The sequence below is a fragment of the Ceratosolen solmsi genome, unplaced genomic scaffold (assembly GCF_000503995.2).
Source record: "Ceratosolen solmsi marchali unplaced genomic scaffold, CerSol_1.0 scaffold14, whole genome shotgun sequence".
Lineage (NCBI taxonomy): Eukaryota > Metazoa > Arthropoda > Insecta > Hymenoptera > Agaonidae > Ceratosolen > Ceratosolen solmsi.
This window is the reverse complement of record NW_011948420.1, coordinates 9,265,369-9,288,748: the sequence shown is the minus strand read 5'-3', so window position 1 is coordinate 9,288,748 and position 23,380 is coordinate 9,265,369. Positions and strand designations below refer to the sequence as shown.

Here is a 23,380-nt window from a genome sequence, read left to right as displayed (position 1 = left end):
TAGCGCTGAGCAAAATGCAAAGTAGCACTGTTGTCGTGAAACACGGACGTTTGCGTGGGTGAGCATTCACTTACTCATAGTCTTACTCATACAGTTTGATCGCGCAGTTAAGTTTCACGATGGGTATTATGCCACCCTGAAATAAAGCGATAAAAACTCGTAACGTCATCTGCGATAACGATCGATTCACCCCTTGACGAGCTTATCACTATCTTAACAAGAATTATTTCTTTTACGCTTACACCTAGTTTATTGTATGTTGGCAATAAAACGATATACTCGTTATACTCTATAATAATTATTAAATATCATTGTACATTGATTGTTGAGGATTGGTTATTAAAATTATAAGTCTTTAGGGTAAGTAATTGCGGAAAATAATGTTTTACACGGCATGTATATATATATATGTATATATATATATATATAACTATAATGATTTGTGTAAAAATTTGTTTAAATATTCGATTTCTTAAAAATACAATTTTATGTTCACTCTGAAATCGGAAGACTAAGTCATAACAAATATTACTCAACGTCTAAGCAGCGCAATTTGGACAAATTGTTTACAATTATTATGCATAATTCATAATCAATTTTATAGATATTTTTCATTTCAATAAAAGTAAAATTAATCAGATAATAAGGAGCTTCGATAATATTAAACTAATTCCTCGTCTATTTCGAATTATTGAATTAGAAACATTTGTATGGAAAAAGCACGCTAATTTATCATTATTTCTGTCATTCTCTTCATTCAAATTGCAATAGTTCTCATCAATACAAATACTTTGTTAGTTAAGAAAAAAGCATATAATATTTATTCTGAAATATTTGCATTTCACGTAAATAAACATAGTTAAAAATTACTTAGCGTTCCCTTCTAATCGGATAGCTCTTAACAAAATTTTATTTAACAACTATTAATATTTATTTATTTATTATATTAAATTATTAAAAAGTGATATTTTATTGTAGGATATAAAGAACGATACTTTATCAAGAGAGCATGACATCATAAATAAAAAAAAAATCAAAAAGAAAACAAACAAACAAACAAAATGTCTGTACTAAGTGTCCCTCTCATTTTAATTTCGATCGATCATACAATTCAAAGATAAGTTATTAGTGATTTAAGTAATACTCAAGGAAATATGTGAATATCTTAAAACAATTTTAACTAATATATACTCATTCTGGTTTAAAAATTAAAGTTATCTTTCATTATTTCATTGCACATCGATTTATTACAATAACATTAAAAAAAAAAAAAAAAAAAAAAAAAAAAAAAAAAAAAAAAAAAAGTAAAGAAAACATAAAACAAAAAAATAGGTTAGAATTGTAATGAAACTAAAAAAATTAATATTTATTTCGTCTAGTATTTTAAAAATTATTAATTTTAAATAAAATAATAATCCATAATAAAATCCTTCAAGAAAATAGCGCCAATACAATTAGTGAAAGATGAATTCACTATTACAAAAAAATATAATCACCATTCGTGAAAAAGACATTGTGCTCATTGCGCAAATCATGCATGAATTAAGATTGAAGAAGGTATTGTACTGATTAATTCCCGAATGTGTAATTATATGTATAATAATAGCGTTGGATAAAACTTGGCGACAAGTTTAAAAATTCTCGCTGTATATATGATAAATATTATCAATATTGAAATGTGTTATTGAAATTAATTGTTTTGCTAATATCAATAGAAAAGTAAACATTTATTTACTCCTAGTATGGCATAAAATTACTAGATATCGCAGGTTAATTGTTAACTCGCTTTTACCATCCAATGTATTATAATATTGATAAATATTAATTATGTCCTAACCTTAATTCATATACCTCAGAAAATTTCATTTTCTTAAATTTTCAATTCCTCGTATAATCGCTTAAAAGATATTGTTTAACATCGTTGAACGAAAACATTGACTTTGCCAATTCCTAAACTATTTCGACACATTGTTCAGTTTGTAATTTAACTCGTAGCCGTACGTACGCTTTCCGATCATAAGATACAAATTACACGCGCAATGTAACCTATGTAAGCCAAGCGTTTATCTTACTTTTATAATTTCAATAAAATAACGCTGAAAATTTAATCTTGTTCGGCAATAGGATAATCTAAGGAAAGATATTTAAGCTATTTGGTCAATATTTCCGTGAACGTTGTCTTATACACCGTGGCACAATAGCAATGTCAATAATCATAATTAATTAATGTCATTGTCAATTGACAACCGCGTATAACTCAAGGAAATAATTCGCCAATAAAATTAACAAAGCAAACACGTATATTAACCCTTAGCCTTTCCCTTTCCTGTCGTTGCAGATGCAAAATGTTGCTGCAGATGAAGAGCATTAGAGCTGGCAAGTTGGAAGGTAAACGTTCGAAGCAACTGATGTCGTCGTCTAGCCTCTCGGGCATGTCGCAATTGTCAAATAGCAGTGAGGAGGCTCTCGAGCCATTTGTTCACAAATCTCACACTAGCGAGCAATCTGACAGGTGACTATCTGGCAAAATGCATTTTTATACCTATCTTTTTTTATGTACGTGCACGTGCATCTTGCGTCTTTCGCACTGTGCCTCCACTATATTCCACCATTCTTAATATTTTTTGGTTTTCTCTTTCTTTTTCTTTCTTCTTCTTCTTTTTTTTTTTTTTTTTCTTTCATCTGTTCTATGCGTGCGTGCGCTCCATAAATAATACATAAATAACTACATACACGCTCGTACATTTTGCAATGAACTTTTATAAAATCTTGCATACGCGCCATTAATACCCTGTTGTTGTAAGCAACGTCGATACGTTGTTTTAAGTAAATTCCATTGCATCGACAGTGTCGTAATACATGCATCAATTAATTTTGTTCTTTATTCCCTCAAAGTTTAAGCAATCGTTATAAAGTCGTCCGAAATTGCTGGAAAAGATATCGTATTTCTTTGCTTAAATTCGACTTTGACTTTATCGAAGCGAGCTCATTTTCTAATATTTAACCATAGAATTATATCTCGCGTGGCATACATCATATTAAAATTGTCGTATCCCATGTATCTTCTAATAAGTTGCATTTAAGATGTTATATTATTTAACGTATTAAATAATAAAGTTTAGCGAGTGAAAAGTTATCTATATAGCGTCGATAAGATGAATCTTCAACAAATTCAAGGTTACAAAGAACATTAAACTCGTCGTACTTTATAGTTCAAAAACTTGATCGGATCAGCTTTTCAAATTGATCGAATTGTATTACATTAAAACATCCTTTTATATTATAACAAAAGTATATGATACTGTTATTGTTGTTGCATCTGCATTTCAACTTCAGTCTACAGCTACTCTCATACGCGCAACGAAGAAGCAAAAACAATAAAAAAGTAGCGACAGCTCAGAACTAAACTTACTCAATATAAAATGATGTTTCGCGTGAGATTTTATAATAATTAACATAAATGCCACTTAAAAATACATCTCAATTTATTAGGGCAAAGATTCGATCATAAGTGCTTTAATTTTTAAATATCCACGGTATTGCGATGTATGAGCGTAGTAAGCAAGATACGGGATTATTATTCGACTCGGTTTCTTTTAAAAGGAAAAGCGATAAGCCGTAAGAAAATAATATAATAATCGAGGAATGGGAATGGCATTTCTTGGAATACGACATTGATGAGATTAATTGGTAATGAGTGTTACGGACGCCGTGGCAACATATGCGGGCAGTGAAATGTTAACACCGACGTGGGGGGGTGAAAAGAGCAAGTTGGTGGATAAATTCGAATGAAGGACAACGAATGGGTTATAATGATACGTGGAGCGAGTAGTATGGGCGCAGCTCCCCCACCCACCTCCCCGATCGATACTCATTACAAATTTTATAATGCCGTGACAACGTAATTCACGCGACAGACCCGACCGAGTTTCGCGCGCATTTTTATTAAGCACAGATCGAGCAGGTGCCGCCATTACCGACCGGCGCCAGTTTCCATTTACGAGCTCCGTCGATTCCGTTCCCCGTGCTGCCTTCGTTAGCCGCGCTGCTTCGCCAATCCAAAGGGTTGCTTAGCTCTCCCTATAATAAATAGCCTTTAGAAAGTGGAAGAAATGCCTATTGCGCAGCTACGCGCGACTCCTGGCGCACGTCTCATTGAGATTCTGTTGCTTCTTTACTCTCAGCTCCCGAAGTCACCCGCGTGCCCAAAAAAAAAAAAAATACAACAATGATCGCCTCTCTCTCTCTCTCTCTCTATCTCTCTCCTCTCTCTCCTCTCTCCTCTCTCGCTCGCCCTTTCGATTTCATTGACTTTCTTTTTATTTCCGCGCTGCTTCTTATGTTTCACGCGTTTCAGCACTTGGATTCGTCGCCGAACACACGTACAGGCGTAACCTATATCGTAACCTATACGAAGTTAAAGCATCACCAACATTGATCAATCAACCTCGGCTTCGAGTGTTCGCTCATTTATATCTGCATGCTCTTGTGTAGCATAACCGCGCTGACCGGTGATTGATTCGATGAAACTCGAATGCATTCTGGCAGCGAAGAGTTAGCGCGACTGCACGATACATTGCTATAAACGTGAACTCGTTATCGACTTTGTTAATTAACCACCCTGTGGATAATAAATGTTAGACGATGGCTTTTCACATTATACAATATATGTTATATTGTTGCAAGTAAAGATTCGGGCGAATGATCGTGATCGATGCCTACGTTCTACAGCCTCTTGACTTAACGGCCAATACTTTTGTTAGGAGAAAAGTAATTTATTTACTTCGTTGCCGTAATTATTTACCATAGTTTTTGATCAATTACATTAACTAGTCTGCGTAGAACGAGCAATAGTTATGCTGAAAAACTTATATTTCAACTAATCGAGAGTCTACGGAATCTACATTATACATACATACATACATACATACATACATACATACATACATACATACATACATACATACATACATACATACATACATACATATATATATATGTATATATATATATATATATATATATATATAAAATTTCTATATAAATATTTAAGATTAATTGCTGATCGCTAGTCTTATATATTTGTGACTTGATGGTAAAAATTATTTTTCTCATACAATGGCTCCATTAAAACGCTACAAATACATATCCATGATAAAAATTGAAATATTTATTTAACACGTTAATAATAATAATTTATAATTCATTTTGTATGTAAGTGTTAAGAATATCTAATAATGTACTCTGACGTTACTCGAGAAAACGACACAATCCAAGTTAGACTAACGAATTATTCTTTCAAATCGAAGAGATATTTTATATCAGATTCCGATAATTTATAAATTATCTTGGGCAACGTATACAATCAATTGTAATGTTTAATTGGTTCGTAATTATGTAGTCGTGAATAAAATAACTACTTGTTAGAATTATATGGATTTATCATATTGTCATTAAGAGAGAGAGAGAGAGAGAGAGAGAGAGAGAGCATACAGTCCGTAAAATAAAAATTATATTATTCATTGATATAAACTTCTGAGCTTGCTTTTTTTTTTAATTATTTTTTTACCTAATTACATTTCAAATGCTCGATTATATGTCTGTCTTTTCCATCATCATTATCATATTACGCACGTTTACTTTCATATACTTTTATATTGCGCTGAACGTGAAAAAATGACAATAAAATCATTATCGTTAAAGCAAGGATTCCGTTTAATTTCATTTGAAATTCTCGCGCTTTTAACAGCTATGACTTGCCATTGTTAAGGGTCAACATATTTATATTAAAAGTTATTTAATTAGACATCTCGATGGTTACGGTTACATGCTATGGTAAATATTCTCATTGTTTTCTTCTTCATAATTTCATCAATTTCATACGAAATTGAATTACATAGAGCATGTGCTGAAGCAGCCATTGTAAAAATTAGCCCGTTTCAGCATATAAAAGGGGGAGCCGTTCGAAGCGAAGAGTGAAGTTGCTTGGTCGTCGAGAATTTCATTCCCAGCGCATCCAATAATCAGCGGAAATTTTAAATAAACAATATGCTGTGTCGAGCGCTGCTGGGACGGGAAAACGAGAGCTGTGAATTAAGCGGGGAGAAGTGTGTTCGGGGCAGGCGTATCGCAAGATTAGCTGGCAAATGAGCGAGCGAGAAAACAATTGTCGCTAAATGGCGATTAGCAGCACGCTGTCGTAAAATCGCTCGTTTATGTTTTGTTTTATGTTTTGTTTTTCTTTTTGTTTTTCTTTTTGTTTTTTTTCAACGCTTTCGCCGCCACCGCCAACGCCGACACCAGCCCCATTAACATTTCACGCGCGTTATTCTTTCCGCGTTTCAGCGCGCGCAAAGACCTTCGGCGTATGCAAAATGCAAAGCGCTTTAGCTTCCGTAAAAGCGTCTCTTCCTTTTTATGGCTCGACCGCTCCCCTCCTTCATCGCATTTCTAGAAAGCGCAATTTTTACTAACGTAGAGGAACAAAAGAGCGCTTATAAATAATTTTGCTGATCGATCGCTTTGTCCCATTGTTCTCAAAATGCGCTATTATACAGTATTTTCTCATTCGATATAAGGTGAGATATTATTATTAATTACGTTGGTAAATTAATAAAAAAAAAAAAAAAAAAAAAAAAAAAAAAAAAAAAAAGTGGTATGTCGAGCGAGACATTTATTACAAAGACAAAGACTAGAATTTTATGATAAATAGCCTTATCCGCGTTAATCCAACGTTTAAACGCAAACAATATTCATACTTATTACTTGTATTCGAAAAAAAAAAAAAAAAAAAGAAGAAAAAAAAGTTAATTATGAATATCATATTCATACAATTGGCTTTGATTTACCTTAGGACCTTGGCTATAATGTCAACAAATCATCGATCAGTATTAATAAAATCTTCGGCTAATGAGTAAATAAATGCGCGCTCGAGGCTCAATAAAATAATGTATTTGTAATTTTTGTATACGCCATTTATAAATGATGGTGAACACTTTGCTTTAGCTCATTATCATGATTTAATCAAATATTCATATTTTATGTCGTCTTTATTTCTTTATCTCTTTATCTCTTTATTATTACCATAAACCTTATAACTTACCGTTTTTGTTGAACTCTAACGTATGGTTATCGTTCACCTTCGTTAAGATTCAGCATTTTTTTATTTTATTTTTTTTTCAATGCATATAATATGTTGCAGTGGCATGGCAAAGGATCGAAACTCCCAGAAAAACGAATGGCTGCTGAGCAGTCCAAATAGTAATAAAACACCGATATTACGGTTCAAGTATATATCTATCTCATTCTTAATTAATCGATTTCCGACTGCGGATACATCATGTGTTTTTGTTATTGTAGATGTTCAGCGCTTGCCGAGCCCCCGGAAGATCCACCGGCCAAACAGCTGCACATGACCTATAAAATCTTTCAGACGGATACAAAATTAATCAACGTACTTTTACAGTCTCACGGTCTTACAGAGGCAAGTACAATCAATATTAAACGCTAAATTAAAACTACCCATTAATTTTGATATTAAAGTGCTTAGATTTATTGTGTGTGTGTGTGCGTGCGTGCGTGCGTGCGTGCGCGCGCGCGTGTGTGTGTGTGTGTGTGTGGGGGGGGGGGGGACTGGAGTCTTTCATGCGCTTGATGATAGCAAGTGAAATAAATACAAGTATGTTTCTAGCAAGATTTTATTGAAGTTCGTTATAGTTTACAAAAGATTTTTGAGTTTTTTTTTTGTTTTTTTTTTTTTTTGTTTGTTGGTTTGTTTGTTGTTGTTGTTGATGTTGTTGTTGTTGTTGTTGTCTACGACGGATAATAGATACGAAATGATTATTTTCCAAACGATCGGCAACATCTAAGCGGCGCAATTCTACGTTTCTTGCCGTAAAAACGAGCACGAGGGTATAAATATTACAAGATTTATATAGTTCAATTTCATAAATACAGAAACAAATTGCTATGTAACTACATATAATTACGTAGAATCATATTTCTAATTAGCATTTACGTATTAAGAAACTAGCGTATTATTATAATAGAACGATCAAAGCATACTTGGTCGCATATTAAGGGACACATCTTAAATACTAATATTTCCTTAAACTAGTTTAACGTCGATACAGTTTTCCGTGACGACGGAGATAAGAATATTGGCTGATAGTGATATACCGAAGGCATGCTAGCCTTTGCTCAAATTTACTATTCCGACTGCAATATCTTTTGTGCGGGATCACAAAATTCCGTCTCTTCGATGGCAAGTGCTTATTTATCGCAATTAATTCTTCGACTCCAACGGCTGTTCTGCTCGTCGTTGTAATTATAGAATTATAATTCTTTGCGCGCGCAGTGGCTCTTACTGTATATGTACGAACGCACGTAGGATCACAATTCTCCTCCTCCTCCTCCTCCTCCTCCTCCTCCTCCCCCTCCCCCTCCCCCAACGGAGTCGTTAATACTGATGAATTTACAGTCTGCTGTATGAAAAAGAAGATGGTATGAAATCGAGTGGCAGGTATACAATTGTTAGATAACGAGTCGATATTGTTTTTCCAAGCAAACACACAACGCAACACACAAACAAACGGTCCCATACTACATATATATATATATATATATATATATATATATATACACATACATACATTAGCGCCGCGGGCAAATCGTCCGCGCACATGCGCGTGCGCGTGTGTGTCAAGTGTAAGAGCTGTTGTAAAATCGAACATATTTACCCATTAGTTGGCATCTAAAGTCGCGCATAATTATAAAAGTTCGAGTACATCATTATGGTTTTCTTTACTATTATTATTGCTGCTGCTGCTGCTGCTGCTGTTGTTGTTGTTGTTGTTGTTGTTGTTACTATCATTATTGATATTATTATTATTATTATTATTATTATTACTGTTACTGTTACTGATACTATTATTGTTATTACTATTATTACTATTCTTCTTCTTCTTCTTCTTCTTCTTCTTCTTATTATTATTATTATTATTATTATTATTATTATTATTATTATATAGCAAACGATAGATCATCACTGCGCGTTTGGTTTATTTTTTTTTTATTTTTTTATTTATTTATTTATTTATTAAAAGAACGTTTTAGTGATACGCTGCTCTCGGTCAGTCGTAGATTTGCAAATGAAAGGAAAAAGGTCGTTCGCTATACTCGTCGAAAATTGTCAATAGCTTCTAGACGCAAGAGAACTAAATGAATCGTCTAACAAGGCCGAATGACCGAACGAATAAAATTCTCCCGCCCTAGCATTTCCCAACCAACGATCCACTATTGTATATTTATGTTATATTCTCATCGCTATTGTATACAATCATTCCAGAACCAATGCGATCCCGGGCATAAATCAACGTCCAAATTCGCCATGGCCAATGTATTTCTCAATGTCCTCACGCCCTCGCAGTCGAGACCCCAATTAGCGAGGTTGCCGATTCTCTTAAGCTTTCCGCAGCTCTTGAACATATTCAAGACAGTGGAAGCCGAGACTTTGCTCGCCTCGTAAATGTAAAAGCACTCGAGATTTCGCACCAGACTATTGCTCTGCGTAACCACCTCCGATCGTTTTAATGTCGAAGCGCACGACTTATTAGCCCTGGCTGGCTCGCTCAGTAATCTCTCCAGTTGTTCGTTCGTTAAGTCAAAGCAGCTGTGGACGTGTAGGGCCGTTAGACACGGGGCGAGAGACAGTATCTTGGTAATAGCGAGGGCACTGACCATCCTTCCAACCTGAACTCTCTTGAGGTACTTGAGCGTCGGAGGATCCGGCCCAGTCGACCAAATGACGTTCGAGCCGTCCTTGACGAAGCTACGCAAATTCGCGCAGCTGAAGAATATCTCCTTGAGATCGATGTCCAGCGGCACCTCGCTCTGGGCGATGCGCATGTCCAGCTCCTTTAATGTATGACCGTTAGTTTTCAAGTAACCGTAGAAGCCCTCGAGCCACTCCTTCTGCACGGGTATGCCGTAAACGCTGAGCGACGTGACATAAGGAAAGAGCCTCAGCGCTTCGGGCGGATGATGGGGCTCGGCTATATGCAGCTTCTCGACACGCGGACAGGCCTGCGCCAAGAGTTCCAGGCGCGCCGGTGTTGTCCTACAACTGCGCGCTTGGGTGAGGCTGAAGGGCGTCTTAAAGTCGATGACGCCCCGGTTCATAATCTCGACAACCCGACCCATGTGGCTGTATTCGGCCAACGACTCCAGTTGAGGCACGTTCATCAATGCCAGCAGGACCCCGGCGCTCGTCACCCCTGTATTAGCCACGTTCAGGACCTTGAGACTGTCGCACAGGAGGTTACGGCTCTCGCAGTGATCGAGCAAAACTTGCTTATCTCTTTTCTCGGATTTGGGACCGCGGACTTTGAGTTTGGTTAGCAGACTCTTCAAACGCGACCAGCTCGTGGCCTCTTGATTCGCCTGGTGTGGCACCCTGTCGCGGAATTCGACGTGCAGTAACAGCTGCTTGAGTCCGGCGTCCGTCACCTGTCTCGAGCACGCCACGTCCAGGATCACGAGCTTCGGGCAAGATTTACCCACGACCTGGAGTACCGCGTCACTGGCGATATTACGTAACGTCAGTCTTTGGAGGTTCTTCATGTTGACGAGGGCCGATCGCAGCAGTTTGCAATCGAGGCGCAGCAGTGCCGACCTAGCTAATTCCAGGGACTCCAGTCCAATGCCTTCGGTCGCCAGTAGCTTGAGCAACGAGGTCTGATGACTACAGCCGTAGTAGCAGCATAGATTGACCTTGAGCTTTTTGATATCGTGGCCGAGTAGAAGTGCCAGGAGGTAGAGGGGAGCGGGCCCGGAAATGAGGTTCGATCCATCGGTCGAGGGTCCGTAGAGCATCCGCGAAGTCTCCTCGATCACCTGAGATCGCAGTCGGGCGGTAAGGGAATTCGCATAGTAGGGCCGGATGGTCTGCTTGGCGTAAGCGAGCACTTGGCTCGCGGACGACTCCTGCGATAAGACTTGTAGGCGTCGGCACGTCCCGTCAAGTAATTGACACACTCGGCCCAAGCTAAGTCCCTCGAGGGAATTGGGCTGACGGTGACCAGGCATCTTCTCTATTCATTCGCTGAAAGAATTTAAAAAAGAAAGAATTATTGATTTAGTCGATTTGCGTATTACGATGCGCAATAATAGGGTTATATTTGTTAAGTAACGAGCCGTCACTTGTCGCAAAAGCTGTTTGACTGTCGTTTTCGTTTTCATGACAACGCATACTTGCGCGAATCAACATTATCGAAGAATTTCTTGTTCAAGGGCTTCGATGTTATAATACAATTTGAGAGAGAGAGAGAGAGAGAGAGAAAGTGTGTGTGTGTGTGTGTGTGTGTGTGTGTGTGTGTGTGTGTCTTTTATTTATTATCATGTAAAAGGTACATTACAAAGGGATAAGGAATTGTCGGCGGTTATGCGCGTATACGCAAGAATTTTTTCATTTTCACTTTGAGGTTCGAATTCTTGGGTATGTAAAGATCTCTCGATTGGCTGTTTTTCTACTAATAAATGATACAGCAATCCTAATACTCATTTTGCTACAAGTAATTGTCATTATGCTTTCTCAATATTTTGAAAAATTTTCAATCGCTCGATTTGGGTGAGAATTTTACATGATGAGCAAGATGCGCGTGAATTATCACAAGGAATAATTCTTAAAGTGCGAATTTTCAGACGACAATGTTAATGAAAATACTGGCTTGAATGTAAAATTCAATTAAATTTTTTTTTTTTTTTTTTTTTTTTTTTTTTTTTTTTATTATCTCTTATAGCAACATTTTTCGAACGTTCTTTTGATAATGATAATGATAATTTGAGCACAAAACTTTAAGCTCAATTTAAATACACATTTATCTTTTCAATAATAGAAATTTACTGGCCACGTTTTTTTCAGTATTTTTCTGACTGATTAACACCTAATACATCAATCCATAATACATATGCATTAATAATTTATCCACTACAGTGTTTATTTATATATTTTATTTTAATTGTATAATTTTTTCGGAAGTTGGCTGTATAAAATTTTGCATTTACTCATAAAACCTCTTGTTTCATGAAATTAAAAGTAATTACAAAATTACTGTCTATTAAATTAAAATCTTTTCAATTGACATACAAACCGAGATACTATTAACCTGATTTCTCAAAAATAAAAAATATTACTATGTAATTTTCCAATGACAAATATATTTGTAATTAGATAATGCGTTATTTTATTTTGCATTAATTTTAACATTGAATTGTACAATCAACAGCCACATATTGATTTTCAAAGTAAAGAAAGAAATTTCAGATTCGGATAATTAATACATATTACATGTTAATTACATTTTTGTTGTAAAAAAAAAAAAAAAAAAAAAAAAGCAACTGCCTAAGAAAACTAAAAGGCTGACAAACGTGTATTTTTTAAGGTGTCGGTAAATTTTTATTTTGTAAAATCGTTCAAGATGCAGAGATGTTTTTTTTTCTTCTACAAGCACACCTCACGCTTCAACGAATTTATTTCTATGTATCCTAACTTTAAGTAAATCTTTACGAAAATCAACAAAGTTTATAAATTACCTCGAGGCGACAGGGTAATAAAAATACGGTTTATTGATTGTGCCTGATCTCACGTCGTATTGCGCCATTGCCTTCCTTTTCCCGCTCCTCTCGCGTCACAGCGACACTCAACGACGAGCTCCTTAACTTTAAGGTTTAAGGAGGCCACAATAAGCCTGAGCCGTAACTGGCCATAATTCATCAACGATTTATTCGCGATCGCGACTGTCCAAACTCGACGCTCAATCTCTTTCCGAAAGTCCGGCCATCCCTCCGCCTTCTCCTCGTCGATATCACCATCGCCGCAACCGCCCCCCCCCTCGAGCGACTGCCCCGGCAGCTCACGATCTTTATGCAAATACAAAGGCACATATTCTCGACCTCGTTCGCGCGGATCGGCAACGTGCGAAATGCCTCGTACACATCGGGAGGCTGACTACTACTACGAACGTCCTCATCTCTTCTCTTTGCCTCGCTCGCTCCTTATGCGCCCGTCGACACGCGATACGTAGAGTTATGATAATCGTCCTTATCAGCTGGCGAGTTTTTTTTTCTTCTTCTTTCTTTTACACTGGACGTGCCGTTCGCCGATACATTTTCCTCGGATGCTTGCTCGTGCGGTCGTACGACTTCCGTGTGAAACGCGCCTACGAACTCCTCGTGTTTTTCCACCACGGCAAATCGAATTAAATGATCGATCGTGCGAATATTCTTAACGCGACAGTCGCACCTCATCGACCGTCTAGACATCGTTTGATTTTACTCTTGATTGTCGTTTGGCGGGGGATGCGCGTGAAACACCGCGTCGACGACGAGGTGAACAAACTGCCGACTGTTGCAGCGATTATGGAGCTTTTAGACGACGTGCGGAATTTCCGACTCGAATTAGAAAACGTTATTTTACGCTTTGGCTCGCTAGTTTGCCTCTTGGCTCTTACTCGCTCCATCGCTCGCTCACTCACACGCAAATATCTTAATTCACCGAGTGTTTAATTAACCTCACCTTTCCGGATCAATTACCCATCGTGCGTGCGATTTATTCCCGCATTTTGGGAGCGAATGTTTAGAAATTGGCTGTTGCCAATTAAAGTTTCCCAATTATAAATTTAACTTTTCCGTTAATATTAATGGGATGGACTAAAGCCACGTAACGTCAATTATAATAAACGATGAGCATCCAATGTGAATTGCAACGTGGCAATAAATATTTGTAAAGGGTATTGCATAATTAAAGAGAACAAAGGTGATCCCACTTCTACTTTACTAACTCTTGTGATAACGATTGAGATGGCTCGGAGCGGATTACCGAGTATTTCTTTCGTTCCTATTTAACGGCGCCATACCATCGTCTACGAGACAAAACATAAATAACCGTTTTGCTTCATCCTCCATTTAATTAGCGAGACCTTTGCATTATTCATCTTTATCTATTCGTTTATCATTATCTCGGTATATTTCCATTTATTTATTTAATTACTTGTTCATTTTATTTTAGAGAATTTTATGCGTAGTACGTTTGTAGTAAGCATTTGCTTGCAAAATGTCCATCAGTCGAACGTTCGTTCACCTCCGTTTGTCACGCTTAGCCACAGGATATCCTTACTTTTTCTCCATCGTTTGACTAATTTCCATTTTTCAACGTCTTCGCTAATAAATCTGTGGATAACGAGGTGTCCATAAAAAAAAAAAGAAAAAAAAAAGAATATTCCCCCCCCCCCATCCCAAGTTTAATATGCAAAGATCCTCGAATACGAAAAATTAAAGATGCAAAGGCTTCTTGCTATACTACGCGTAAGAAAATTCTATCGAGCGTCGTAAACAGAGGCGTCGCCTAAATCTTAGGGGCTTTGCCTTATAAATTAAAAGCTCATGCTTGCTGGAAAATGATGCGGATTATGACAATTTGAAAGTCCTAGATAATCAAGGCTTAAAACCATAATGGCGTATTCTTTTTTTTTTTTTCAATATCATTTGTAGCCGAGTGTGCGAGAATCGATGACCGATTATTAGCCGTTGAATCGACATTGCTCGATCGCTTCTAGGACACATTCACGACAATTAACGAATTAAAATTAACGCTGACCTAGGCGCGACTCTTTTCACTATTTAACCATCTTTAATAGAATGTGATAGAATTATCGCTACTTCGTTAGTATTTCGCATGCTTTAGCCAAATCATCGTGGCATTTGGATTTTTAATAGTTCAACGATAGTATTATAAAAACTCGCTTAATCCCTTTAATCGTCACAAATCTCATGTAAGTCAGTCGCGAGACGCTTACTTTATTATTTATTACGAATGTTAAAAGAATCATTGCAAAGAGGCACGACGAGACCATTGCTCATTTCGACCTTTCGTTAAAATCTTCCGTGTATCAATACGCGAGGCAAAGCGTCGACTTTGCAGAGACTCGAGAGAACGCCAACCGATCGAAACTTACCCTCGGCGTGACATTTTTGCGATACTTGGAATGCATATTCGTCCCGATCCGACCACTTGATCAACATTAAGAAACAAGGTGGGTGTAATCGGTTGACGAGTAGGTCGAAAGCCACAATAATGACACGAGACCACACGTACGATTCCATAAGGATCGATTTGATCAGTAAAGTGTACGGAAAATTGACTTCCCGATTCAACTGACGAGTATTTTTTCAAATCGTACGAACGCCAGCTTCGATGAGGCACTGTCGCTTGAATCATCCGAACGAAAGCACCAAGAGTCGCCGACATCGACGACGATGAACGATGTCTAGAATGGGACGAGGAGCGGACTTGTAGGTTTGCTTATTAGTCGGCCGAGAATCATTTCACTTGCCCATAATTCCAGCTTATGCTCGGGGTAGCCGGTTGCTAATTTTACAAATCTTAGTCTTCTTAAGCCACTTGGGTTATTAGGATACGACGAGGCTTCCATTATCCATTCCGTCTGCTATAATTGCGTTAGAATAATTATTGACTTTTATTAGCTGTGCCGAGAGGTCGCGTGAGTAAGTTGAATCGACTGGATAAAGCTTTCGCGTCGAGTGCTTTTATATTTTTTTCTCGTAACGGATGTTTTCATACAAAATCCGCGTTGAATTTACGTTGTGTATTTTCTTCAAAAAAAAAAAAAAAAAAAAAAAGAGAGAGAGAGAGAGAGAGAGAGAGAGAGAGAGAGAGAGAGAGAGAGAGAGAGAGAGAGAGAGAGAGAGAGAGAGAGAGAGAGAGAGAGAGAATATTCATTACGTAAAAGGCCCTTTTACATTCTTGTCTCTTTTGCGTATTAACTTTGCTTTGAATCAAGTAAATAATTTACGCTCATGGACATTATAAAATTTTACAAAGTATAAGAATAAGATGATGAGCCCGCGGAATGTCACGCGGACCGTTTGAGACGGCCGACGCGCAAAGTAATGACAGGTTATGCCTCCCTCCCCCTCCCCCTCCCCCTCCCCCCGCGCTTTCTCTTTTCATTTTCTCAATTATTACACGTACGTGAATTATTTCGTCAAATTAAAGATAATTATCATTTTGACTTTTGCCGCTTCACAAGCATCCAATAATTGAATATTCAACGATTCATTGTAGATCATTATTGCCTAGTTTAGATTACAAAGCTTTTCACGTTACGTACAATGAATCATGCGCAATTACAGCGATGAATCGACAACAAGACGGGGAACCATTGAAAGATTAACAGAAAAATTAACAGAAGTAATCGAATGAGAACGTAAGGCAAATGTAGCTCTTTATGTAGCTCTTGTCGTCGGATTTTAGGTAGAGCGCGTTAATTAAATTTCTACGAGGGAAATATATAATCTTCGTGAATATAATGATTTCTCGTATCGTGGCAAATCAATGTCACGCAAAAAGAATTTTGCTTTAACGTGCTCGCGTGAAGCGCGAAATTTTTTTCATTCGTTCTTTTCGCCAAGTCAATTTGCAACGATTGTGGCAATAGTCGCATATTCTTTAAAGGTTGATTTAAAAATAATAAAATCCACCTTCTCCGATACTATATAAATTGTCCGATTCTCGTCTTTCTCCCACGAACAATTATAACTCGAGCATTAGCATATTTATTAAATAAATTTTAACGTCGCCCACTCACTCCACTGACAATATCAGCATTCGTAATTTTTTTTTCTTACGCCAGAGCTATTTACAGAGGCTTATTAATTAAAAATTTCACATTAGCTAGTTTAAATAAACATCATCTCTAATTTGTCGTTTGACGTCGTTCGCTATTGGCCGAGCGAGCAGCATTAATAATATCATTTCTTCGAAGCTTCGTGTTCACGGATGAATCGTGACGATAACGACGCATTTAAAATCTCACGTTTTCATGAAATAGCCAACTCGCAAAGGATGCGTGCCTTAGGAATTTCTTATCATCATACAATGTGAATATGTTTTGCGTACTTGACAATGCATTGGTTGCGAGTTGCTGTTAACAATTTCTGTTAATAAGATATTTGATTAAAGTGTCGGCAATTGCAGCGACCTTTCAATTCCCACCCAAACGAGCAAACAGGACAATTCATTGGCCATTGAATTGTTAAATTAAATTTAAACCAATTAATTTACCAATTAAATTAAATCAATATGTCATAATACTGTATATCTTAACGATCCATCGAGGCTTTAAATTTACACCACTGACAACTCACTCGCCAAGGACATTCATCACCTAAATTTTCAATCGTAAAGCCCTCTAGCCTGCCGTATGTGTACGTACGGGAAACCTGGAACACCGACAACCAATCGCGGCAACCAATAATAATAATAATAATAATAATAATAATAATAATAATAATAATAATAATAAAAAATAAAAAAAAAAAATAAAAAAAATGATTCTTTTTATTATTAAGACTATTTTGCCGCGTTGAAGCGAGTCGACTCGATCGACGACTTGACGACTTTGGCGTCTGACATAGCATCCGAGCTGATTCTGAGCTTGAAAATGAGTCCGATGAATTTCCGATGAATTTCCAATAATCAGCAGCTCCAATTGGATATCGCGGCTCCTCGGTTCGAGGCCACAACCTCGCCCATCCGCGACATTCTCATCGTGAAAATGCCTAAGCGCGACCTTTTATCGTTTTACACGAGATGCACGATCTCTGTTTTCGGCTCCCGTGAGAGCGTTCGCGACTTCACTTTCACTTCTTCTCTGCGAGCGTCGACGACCCTAGTCGCGCTGGGCGTCGCTCGGCCGTCTTTTCTCCGTTGAAGGTGGGGAGGCGGCGGGCGGGCGGTAGCCTGGGAATTCGAGAAAAGTCGCGGGCAAACGAAAGGGAAATGTCAAGCGTCTCTGTACTTTATTAGTCAAGTACGAGGTTCGAGGCGCGCGCGCGCGCTCCTTATGGAATCTTGCCATGCGCCTAAGGTAGTGTACGCACTTCCTTATTCGTTCTTCCTTTCGCCTTCTCATATTTTTCTTTATTCCACGCGGACGGAAACGTGGTTGATTTTTACGTTTCGCTACTTAACACTTGGACTCGCTCGTTTCTTTTTTCTTTTTTCTTTATCTTTTTTCTTTTTTTTTTCTTTTTTTTTTTTTTGTTGCTTTTTGTTGTTGTTGTTTTTTTTTTTAACCATTTACAAACTTCGTCTCGTTGTTTTTGCGAATTGCTTACAGATTTGCCATACGCTTTGGAAAACTAAAGCAACTCTTCCTTACTGGAAATGTTTCACTCGTTCCAATATAACGTTCCCTCTTATCATTAATGCGAGTCATCTATTATATTTTTATACCGACGTTTTTCATTCTCGGTACTAGAAATTTAAATCTACGCAATTCCGTTACGTAGCTTTTTCCTTTTCTATTTCATTAGATTTGTACAAAAATCAAAGATAAGCGCGAATATTCCTCATGTAAAATTTTATCGTCTTCGAGTACTTATTCGTACACAGCGCACTAAAGATTTTATGTGTAAGCTATTTTTCACAATTTATATTTTATGGATAGAGATTTGGCGATAGCGTTTTTATTGTAATATTTAACGTAGTACCGCATTTCAATCAAATTTAATGTTGATTTTCAAAACATTAACAATCATCAAATATGTGCATTGAATTGGTCAAAATAGAAAAAACATATAAATCTGTATATATATATGTGTATATATATATATATATATATATATATATATATATATATAAATAAAATTAATTTAAAAAAAAAAAAAAAAAAACAGTCGATAAATGTCACTAAAGATGATTGTTTAAATGTCGAATCCTTAAAAATGATATGTACAAGCATTAATATTTAAAGTAAGCTGAAATTAATATAAATAGTAAGGATGAAAGTTATAATAAGAACGACAAAAAAATTGTCAAATTATAAATTTTCATTCAAGAATATTTACGTCGGTAAAAGCAATCTGAGATATTAAGAAAATTTTAAAGTCAAACAAACACACTAACTGCAACATTATAAGATTTGGCAAATATTATTTTTCTGAAATTTCGCTAATAAATATTAGTGCTCAAAATAAATTTTTTTTGTTTTTATTTTATCTTGCTAATACGCACGGGAGACTTCTATTTCAGATGTTTTGGAAATAAATTTGTCTAATCTTAAACTCGCTCGTGCACTATATTATACTACCGTTAGAAATTTATAACCTCTGTAACTAACTAAATACAATGGATTAAAAATTAATGCAATTATATATATATATATATATATATATATTTGTAATTATATAATACTATGAACCGAAGGAAACAATACTTAAAAAAGCTTTTCTCGAAAACGAGAATTGCCTCTATGCAAAGATAATAGATGTGGAGCTATAAAATATTAACGAGGCACCAAAGACAGACAATTTACGAGATTCAAGCGATTTATAAGGGAAGAAAATCTACGATACCCCTATTAATTTTAATATCCCCATTGATATCTTTCGAGGGGTAATGAAAATGAAACTATACAATTTAAGACGGACATTTAATATTTAATGTATTTGTACATCTATTTAACTTACGTTAGGGAGCCGGACTATTTTTACTATTATCGAAGCATTACATCAAACGCGTTTTATTCAATTACGATTAATCCGCTTCTCTATTTTCCTATCTTATCCAGTGGAAAAAATAGTAAAGCTTTGTCTTGCCGAAATTTGATATGCCACAAGACACGATAAGTCTTCGTTAAAGCACTTTGGCCAATCCATCTTACGCGAATCGACTTATTAAACCACTTACTCTTAATACTTAATACTTGATAATATTTAGCCAGAATTGCATGCCGGAAGGCAGCTCGGCAATATCAACTACTATTACTACTATACTACTACTGCTGCTACTACTACTGCTGCTGCTGCTACTACTGCTGATACTACTACTACTGCTGCTCCTGCTGCTGCTGCTGCTGCTGCTGCTGCTGCTACTACTACTACTGCTGCTGCTGCTGCTACTACTACTACTACTACCTACTACTACCTACTATTACCTACTACTACCTACTACTACTACTACTACTACTACTTACTACTACTTACTACTACTACTACTACTACTACTACTACTACTACTACTACTACTACTACTACTACTACTACTACTACTACTACTACTACTACTACTACTACTACTACTACTACTACTACTACTACTATCACCACCACGTGCAGCTCGCTCCCCCCTAAATTTACAACTTCTATGCTCAACGGTGACAAGGTACTTTTCAAGGATGCAGCGATCATCCGTGAATCACCGATAAAAGCGCTCCTCGGAGTTTAGCCGCCTGCGCGCCCTTTCTCCCAAGGAAAAAATCCCGTGGCATCGTAACAGTTAAGTGACTGCCGGTGCCCGTACGACAACGAAATCGAGAATAGAGTCTCGGGTCAATCGCGCTCGCGAGCACCTTGGATATCGTCCAAAATTCTTCTACGCGTCCTCGACGTTCCGCGGGGCCCGTCGCGCGCCACTTTTGCATGTGAGGCGATTTATCGTTTAATCCATCGAGTAGGCCGCCACCACCCCACTCACCCACCTTCGAAATACACGTTATTTTGCGTTAATTTGTATGGGACCGTGGTCCGTCAGTTCGTTGCCCATCAACGTCCAATTCCAAAAGCAAATCGTAATTTTAGCGACGAATTTATTTGGTGCCTTGCCTCGATACGGGTCGTCTCGCTCATTTCAATGCCTATTCGAGTGAGGTGAAGCGAACGGACACTACTACTATCACTACCACTACCACTACCACTACCACTACCACTACCACTACCACTACCACTACCACTACCACTACCACTACCACTACCACTACCACTACCACTACCACTACCACTACCACTACCACTACCACTACCACTACCACTACCACTACCACTTCCAACTACCACTACCACTACCACTATCACTACCGCTACTACCGCTACTACCGCTACTATTCGACGAAGCTTCAGCGCATTATTATTATTTACAAAGAAGAGCGAATGGCGCATCGATTGGGAAAGCTCCTCGCCCCATTAGACCATCAATGTTAATACGTTACTTGACAATCTAGCTAATTGTTGCTGTACCGAACTGCGTTGAGAAGAAACTGACGTAAACGACGAATTCTGGCGGAGTTGTAACACGTGCCCAACTTGGGATGAGAAATGAAGGACAATCGAGTAGGATTGAGCAGCGGCGTCCGTTCGCCGGCGGCAGGTGACGGGTCCGGTAGACGCGAACCTCTCTATTTTTCCATCTCGGTCTTGGGCACACACTTTTCTTTCTTCTCGAGCCACTCGGGAATTGCGCGCGCGAGCACGCGTTATGCAATTAGCGCTCGCGTTACGTAAAATACCAGTATTTCGAGCGCGTTGGCGCACGCGTTGGGCTCAATCAGCTCTTATTTCGGGAGGCTTTACGTAGCCGCGAGTGCGTGATTACATGCGCGCGCGCAAGTGCAACCCCGTTCCCATTATTCTTAGCGGTCTCCCTCACTCTCTCTCTCTCCCACTCTCTTTTCTCTTATACGAACTCTCTCTCTCTCTCTCTCTCTCTCTCTCTCTCTCTCTCTCTCTCACTCACTCTTACGGCAAATCGGTCAAGGTCATCGTCGTCGTCGTCGTCGTCGTCGTCGTCGTTGTCGTCAGTCAGTCAGTCAGTCAGTGACGTGTAGCTTCGGATGCCAAGTACCGACGGCCAGGTCGCGTGCGCGCACTCTGTTTACATCGACGGCGGCGCGGCATCGCGAGCGGCTCCCGTACTTTCTTTTCCTACGGCGCTGCCCGAATGCGTCGTGTCGACCACTCGTAAACAAAAGCGAGCGCCGGGGGCTCCCCGGCTCCCTCCCTTTCTCTCCGGATCCGGCGCATCGACCCGCGCACCCACGCGCCGCGACCCGCGCGGCCAGAGAAAGCCCCGAGGAAGGAGGGCGGGCGAGGCGCGCACCTGCGCTCGGGGCCGACCACCTCCTCCTCTCTACTGCCACCATCTCCTCCTCCCCCCTTCCTTATCCTCCTCCTCCTCCTCCTCAACATCGTCGTGATTGTCGCGGTCGTTGTCGGTGGCGACGGCGGCAACGGTCTCGTGCCTCGTAACCCGAGCCTAGCGTGTGAACGTACCTTCCAAGTCGTAGAGGCAAGTCCCCTTTGGGTTGTCTCCTGAGCGGCGGCTCGTGCTAGACTGACTACCGCGACTTTGCGGCTCTCGGCTCTCGCTCGGGCTCTCCTCCTCGTGTGTGCGCGCGCGCCCACCGAGCAGCAACGGAGACAGAGATAGACAGACAGACAGACAGAGAGTGAGATAGTGAGAGAGTGAGAGAGTGAGAGAGTGAGAGAGAGAGAGAGAGAGAGAGAGAGAGAGAGCGAGCGAGAACGAGGGAAGGAGGGCGCGTCATCGTCATCTTCAACGTTGTCGTTGTTGTCGTCTTCATCGTCGTGGTCGTCGCTTCGTCGTCGTCGTCGTCGTCGTCGTCGTCGTCGTCGTCGTCGTCGTCGTCGTCGTCGTCGTCGTCGTCGTCATCGTCGTCGTCGTCGTCGTCGTCGTCGTCGTCGTTATCATCGTCATTGCTGGGTATTGCGCTCGCTTCAAGCGGCGCTATACAGGCAGTTTCGTACTCTCTCGCACTCATTCGCCACGATTCTGGCTTTCCTTTCTTATGCTCGAACGAGCTCCTCCGTTCGGTGGCCGATGACGCTCTTAGCCCGGGCCGACACGGAGTCTTTGCGTCGAGCAATGCCTCTAACGGCCTTCTGACGTAATACGCGACCCTTTCTTCTTTCCTCCCTTCTACCCGCCCTTACTTCCGTCCTTCCTTCCTGTCATAATTTCTTCCTTCCTTTCTTTCTTCTTTTCCTTCTATCTTCTTCCCATCCATCCTCCCTGGTGTCCTTCTTTCCTTCCTTACTTACTTACTTTCTTCCTTTCTTCCTTACTTACTTACTTACTTACTTACTTACTTACTTACGTACTTGATTACTTACTTACTTACTTCATTTCTTTCTTCCTTCATTCCCATATTTCTTCTTTATCTTCTCTTTCCCATCGCCTTATCCCTCGCTCATTTCCTTCGCGATACGTGTAATTGCAGTTAAAACAAATGAATATATAATTCTGAATTATTTATAAAAATTATCATTTTATGGCATTCGACGATGCAAGTATTTTTACTCAGATCCAGCAAATATGGCTAGAGATATTTGTTCCGAATAAAGTTCTTTCTCGAAGAACGGATATTCGTCTCGTTTCTTTTTCTCTTAATGTGCGTTTCTCGTGCGTACATCGACATTTATTCCGGATATGACTTTACGATAGAGATTTTATTTAAATAATCGCATGTTTTAAAGTTAATTTAATGTTTACTCTCAATGATTTACC

At 38.7% G+C, this 23,380-nt stretch overlaps 2 protein-coding genes across 10 annotated transcripts in view; one reads left to right on the top strand and one right to left on the bottom strand.

Annotated features, from left to right (window-relative positions):
* LOC105361069 (uncharacterized) overlaps positions 1 to 7,527 on the top strand; it is a 42,513-nt gene extending 34,986 nt beyond the window's left edge. For all 3 annotated transcript variants that reach the window (XM_011498165.1, XM_011498167.1, XM_011498166.1), the window contains exons 2-4: positions 2,339 to 2,512; positions 7,202 to 7,288; positions 7,360 to 7,527. In XM_011498165.1, coding sequence (XP_011496467.1) covers positions 2,339 to 2,512; positions 7,202 to 7,288; positions 7,360 to 7,510 — 412 coding nt within the window. In that variant the 3' untranslated portion in view covers positions 7,511 to 7,527. The remainder of the gene's footprint in view (positions 1 to 2,338; positions 2,513 to 7,201; positions 7,289 to 7,359) is intronic.
* A 1,730-nt stretch (positions 7,528 to 9,257) lies between these two features.
* LOC105361067 (uncharacterized) lies at positions 9,258 to 22,201 on the bottom strand. Of its 7 annotated transcripts, none has more exons than XM_011498157.1 (2): positions 22,126 to 22,201; positions 9,258 to 11,101 (listed from the first exon to the last, which is right to left on the bottom strand). In XM_011498157.1, exon 2 carries the CDS (start codon positions 11,083 to 11,085, stop codon positions 9,325 to 9,327), a length of 1,761 nt encoding a protein of 586 aa, XP_011496459.1. In that variant the 5' UTR covers positions 11,086 to 11,101; positions 22,126 to 22,201; the 3' UTR covers positions 9,258 to 9,324. The 7 variants fall into 7 exon arrangements, with proteins under 7 accessions (XP_011496459.1, XP_011496463.1, XP_011496460.1 ...); XM_011498161.1 differs by lacking the exon at positions 22,126 to 22,201 and adding an exon at positions 21,066 to 21,295; XM_011498158.1 differs by lacking the exon at positions 22,126 to 22,201 and adding an exon at positions 21,094 to 21,295.
* Positions 22,202 to 23,380: the final 1,179 nt, after the last annotated feature.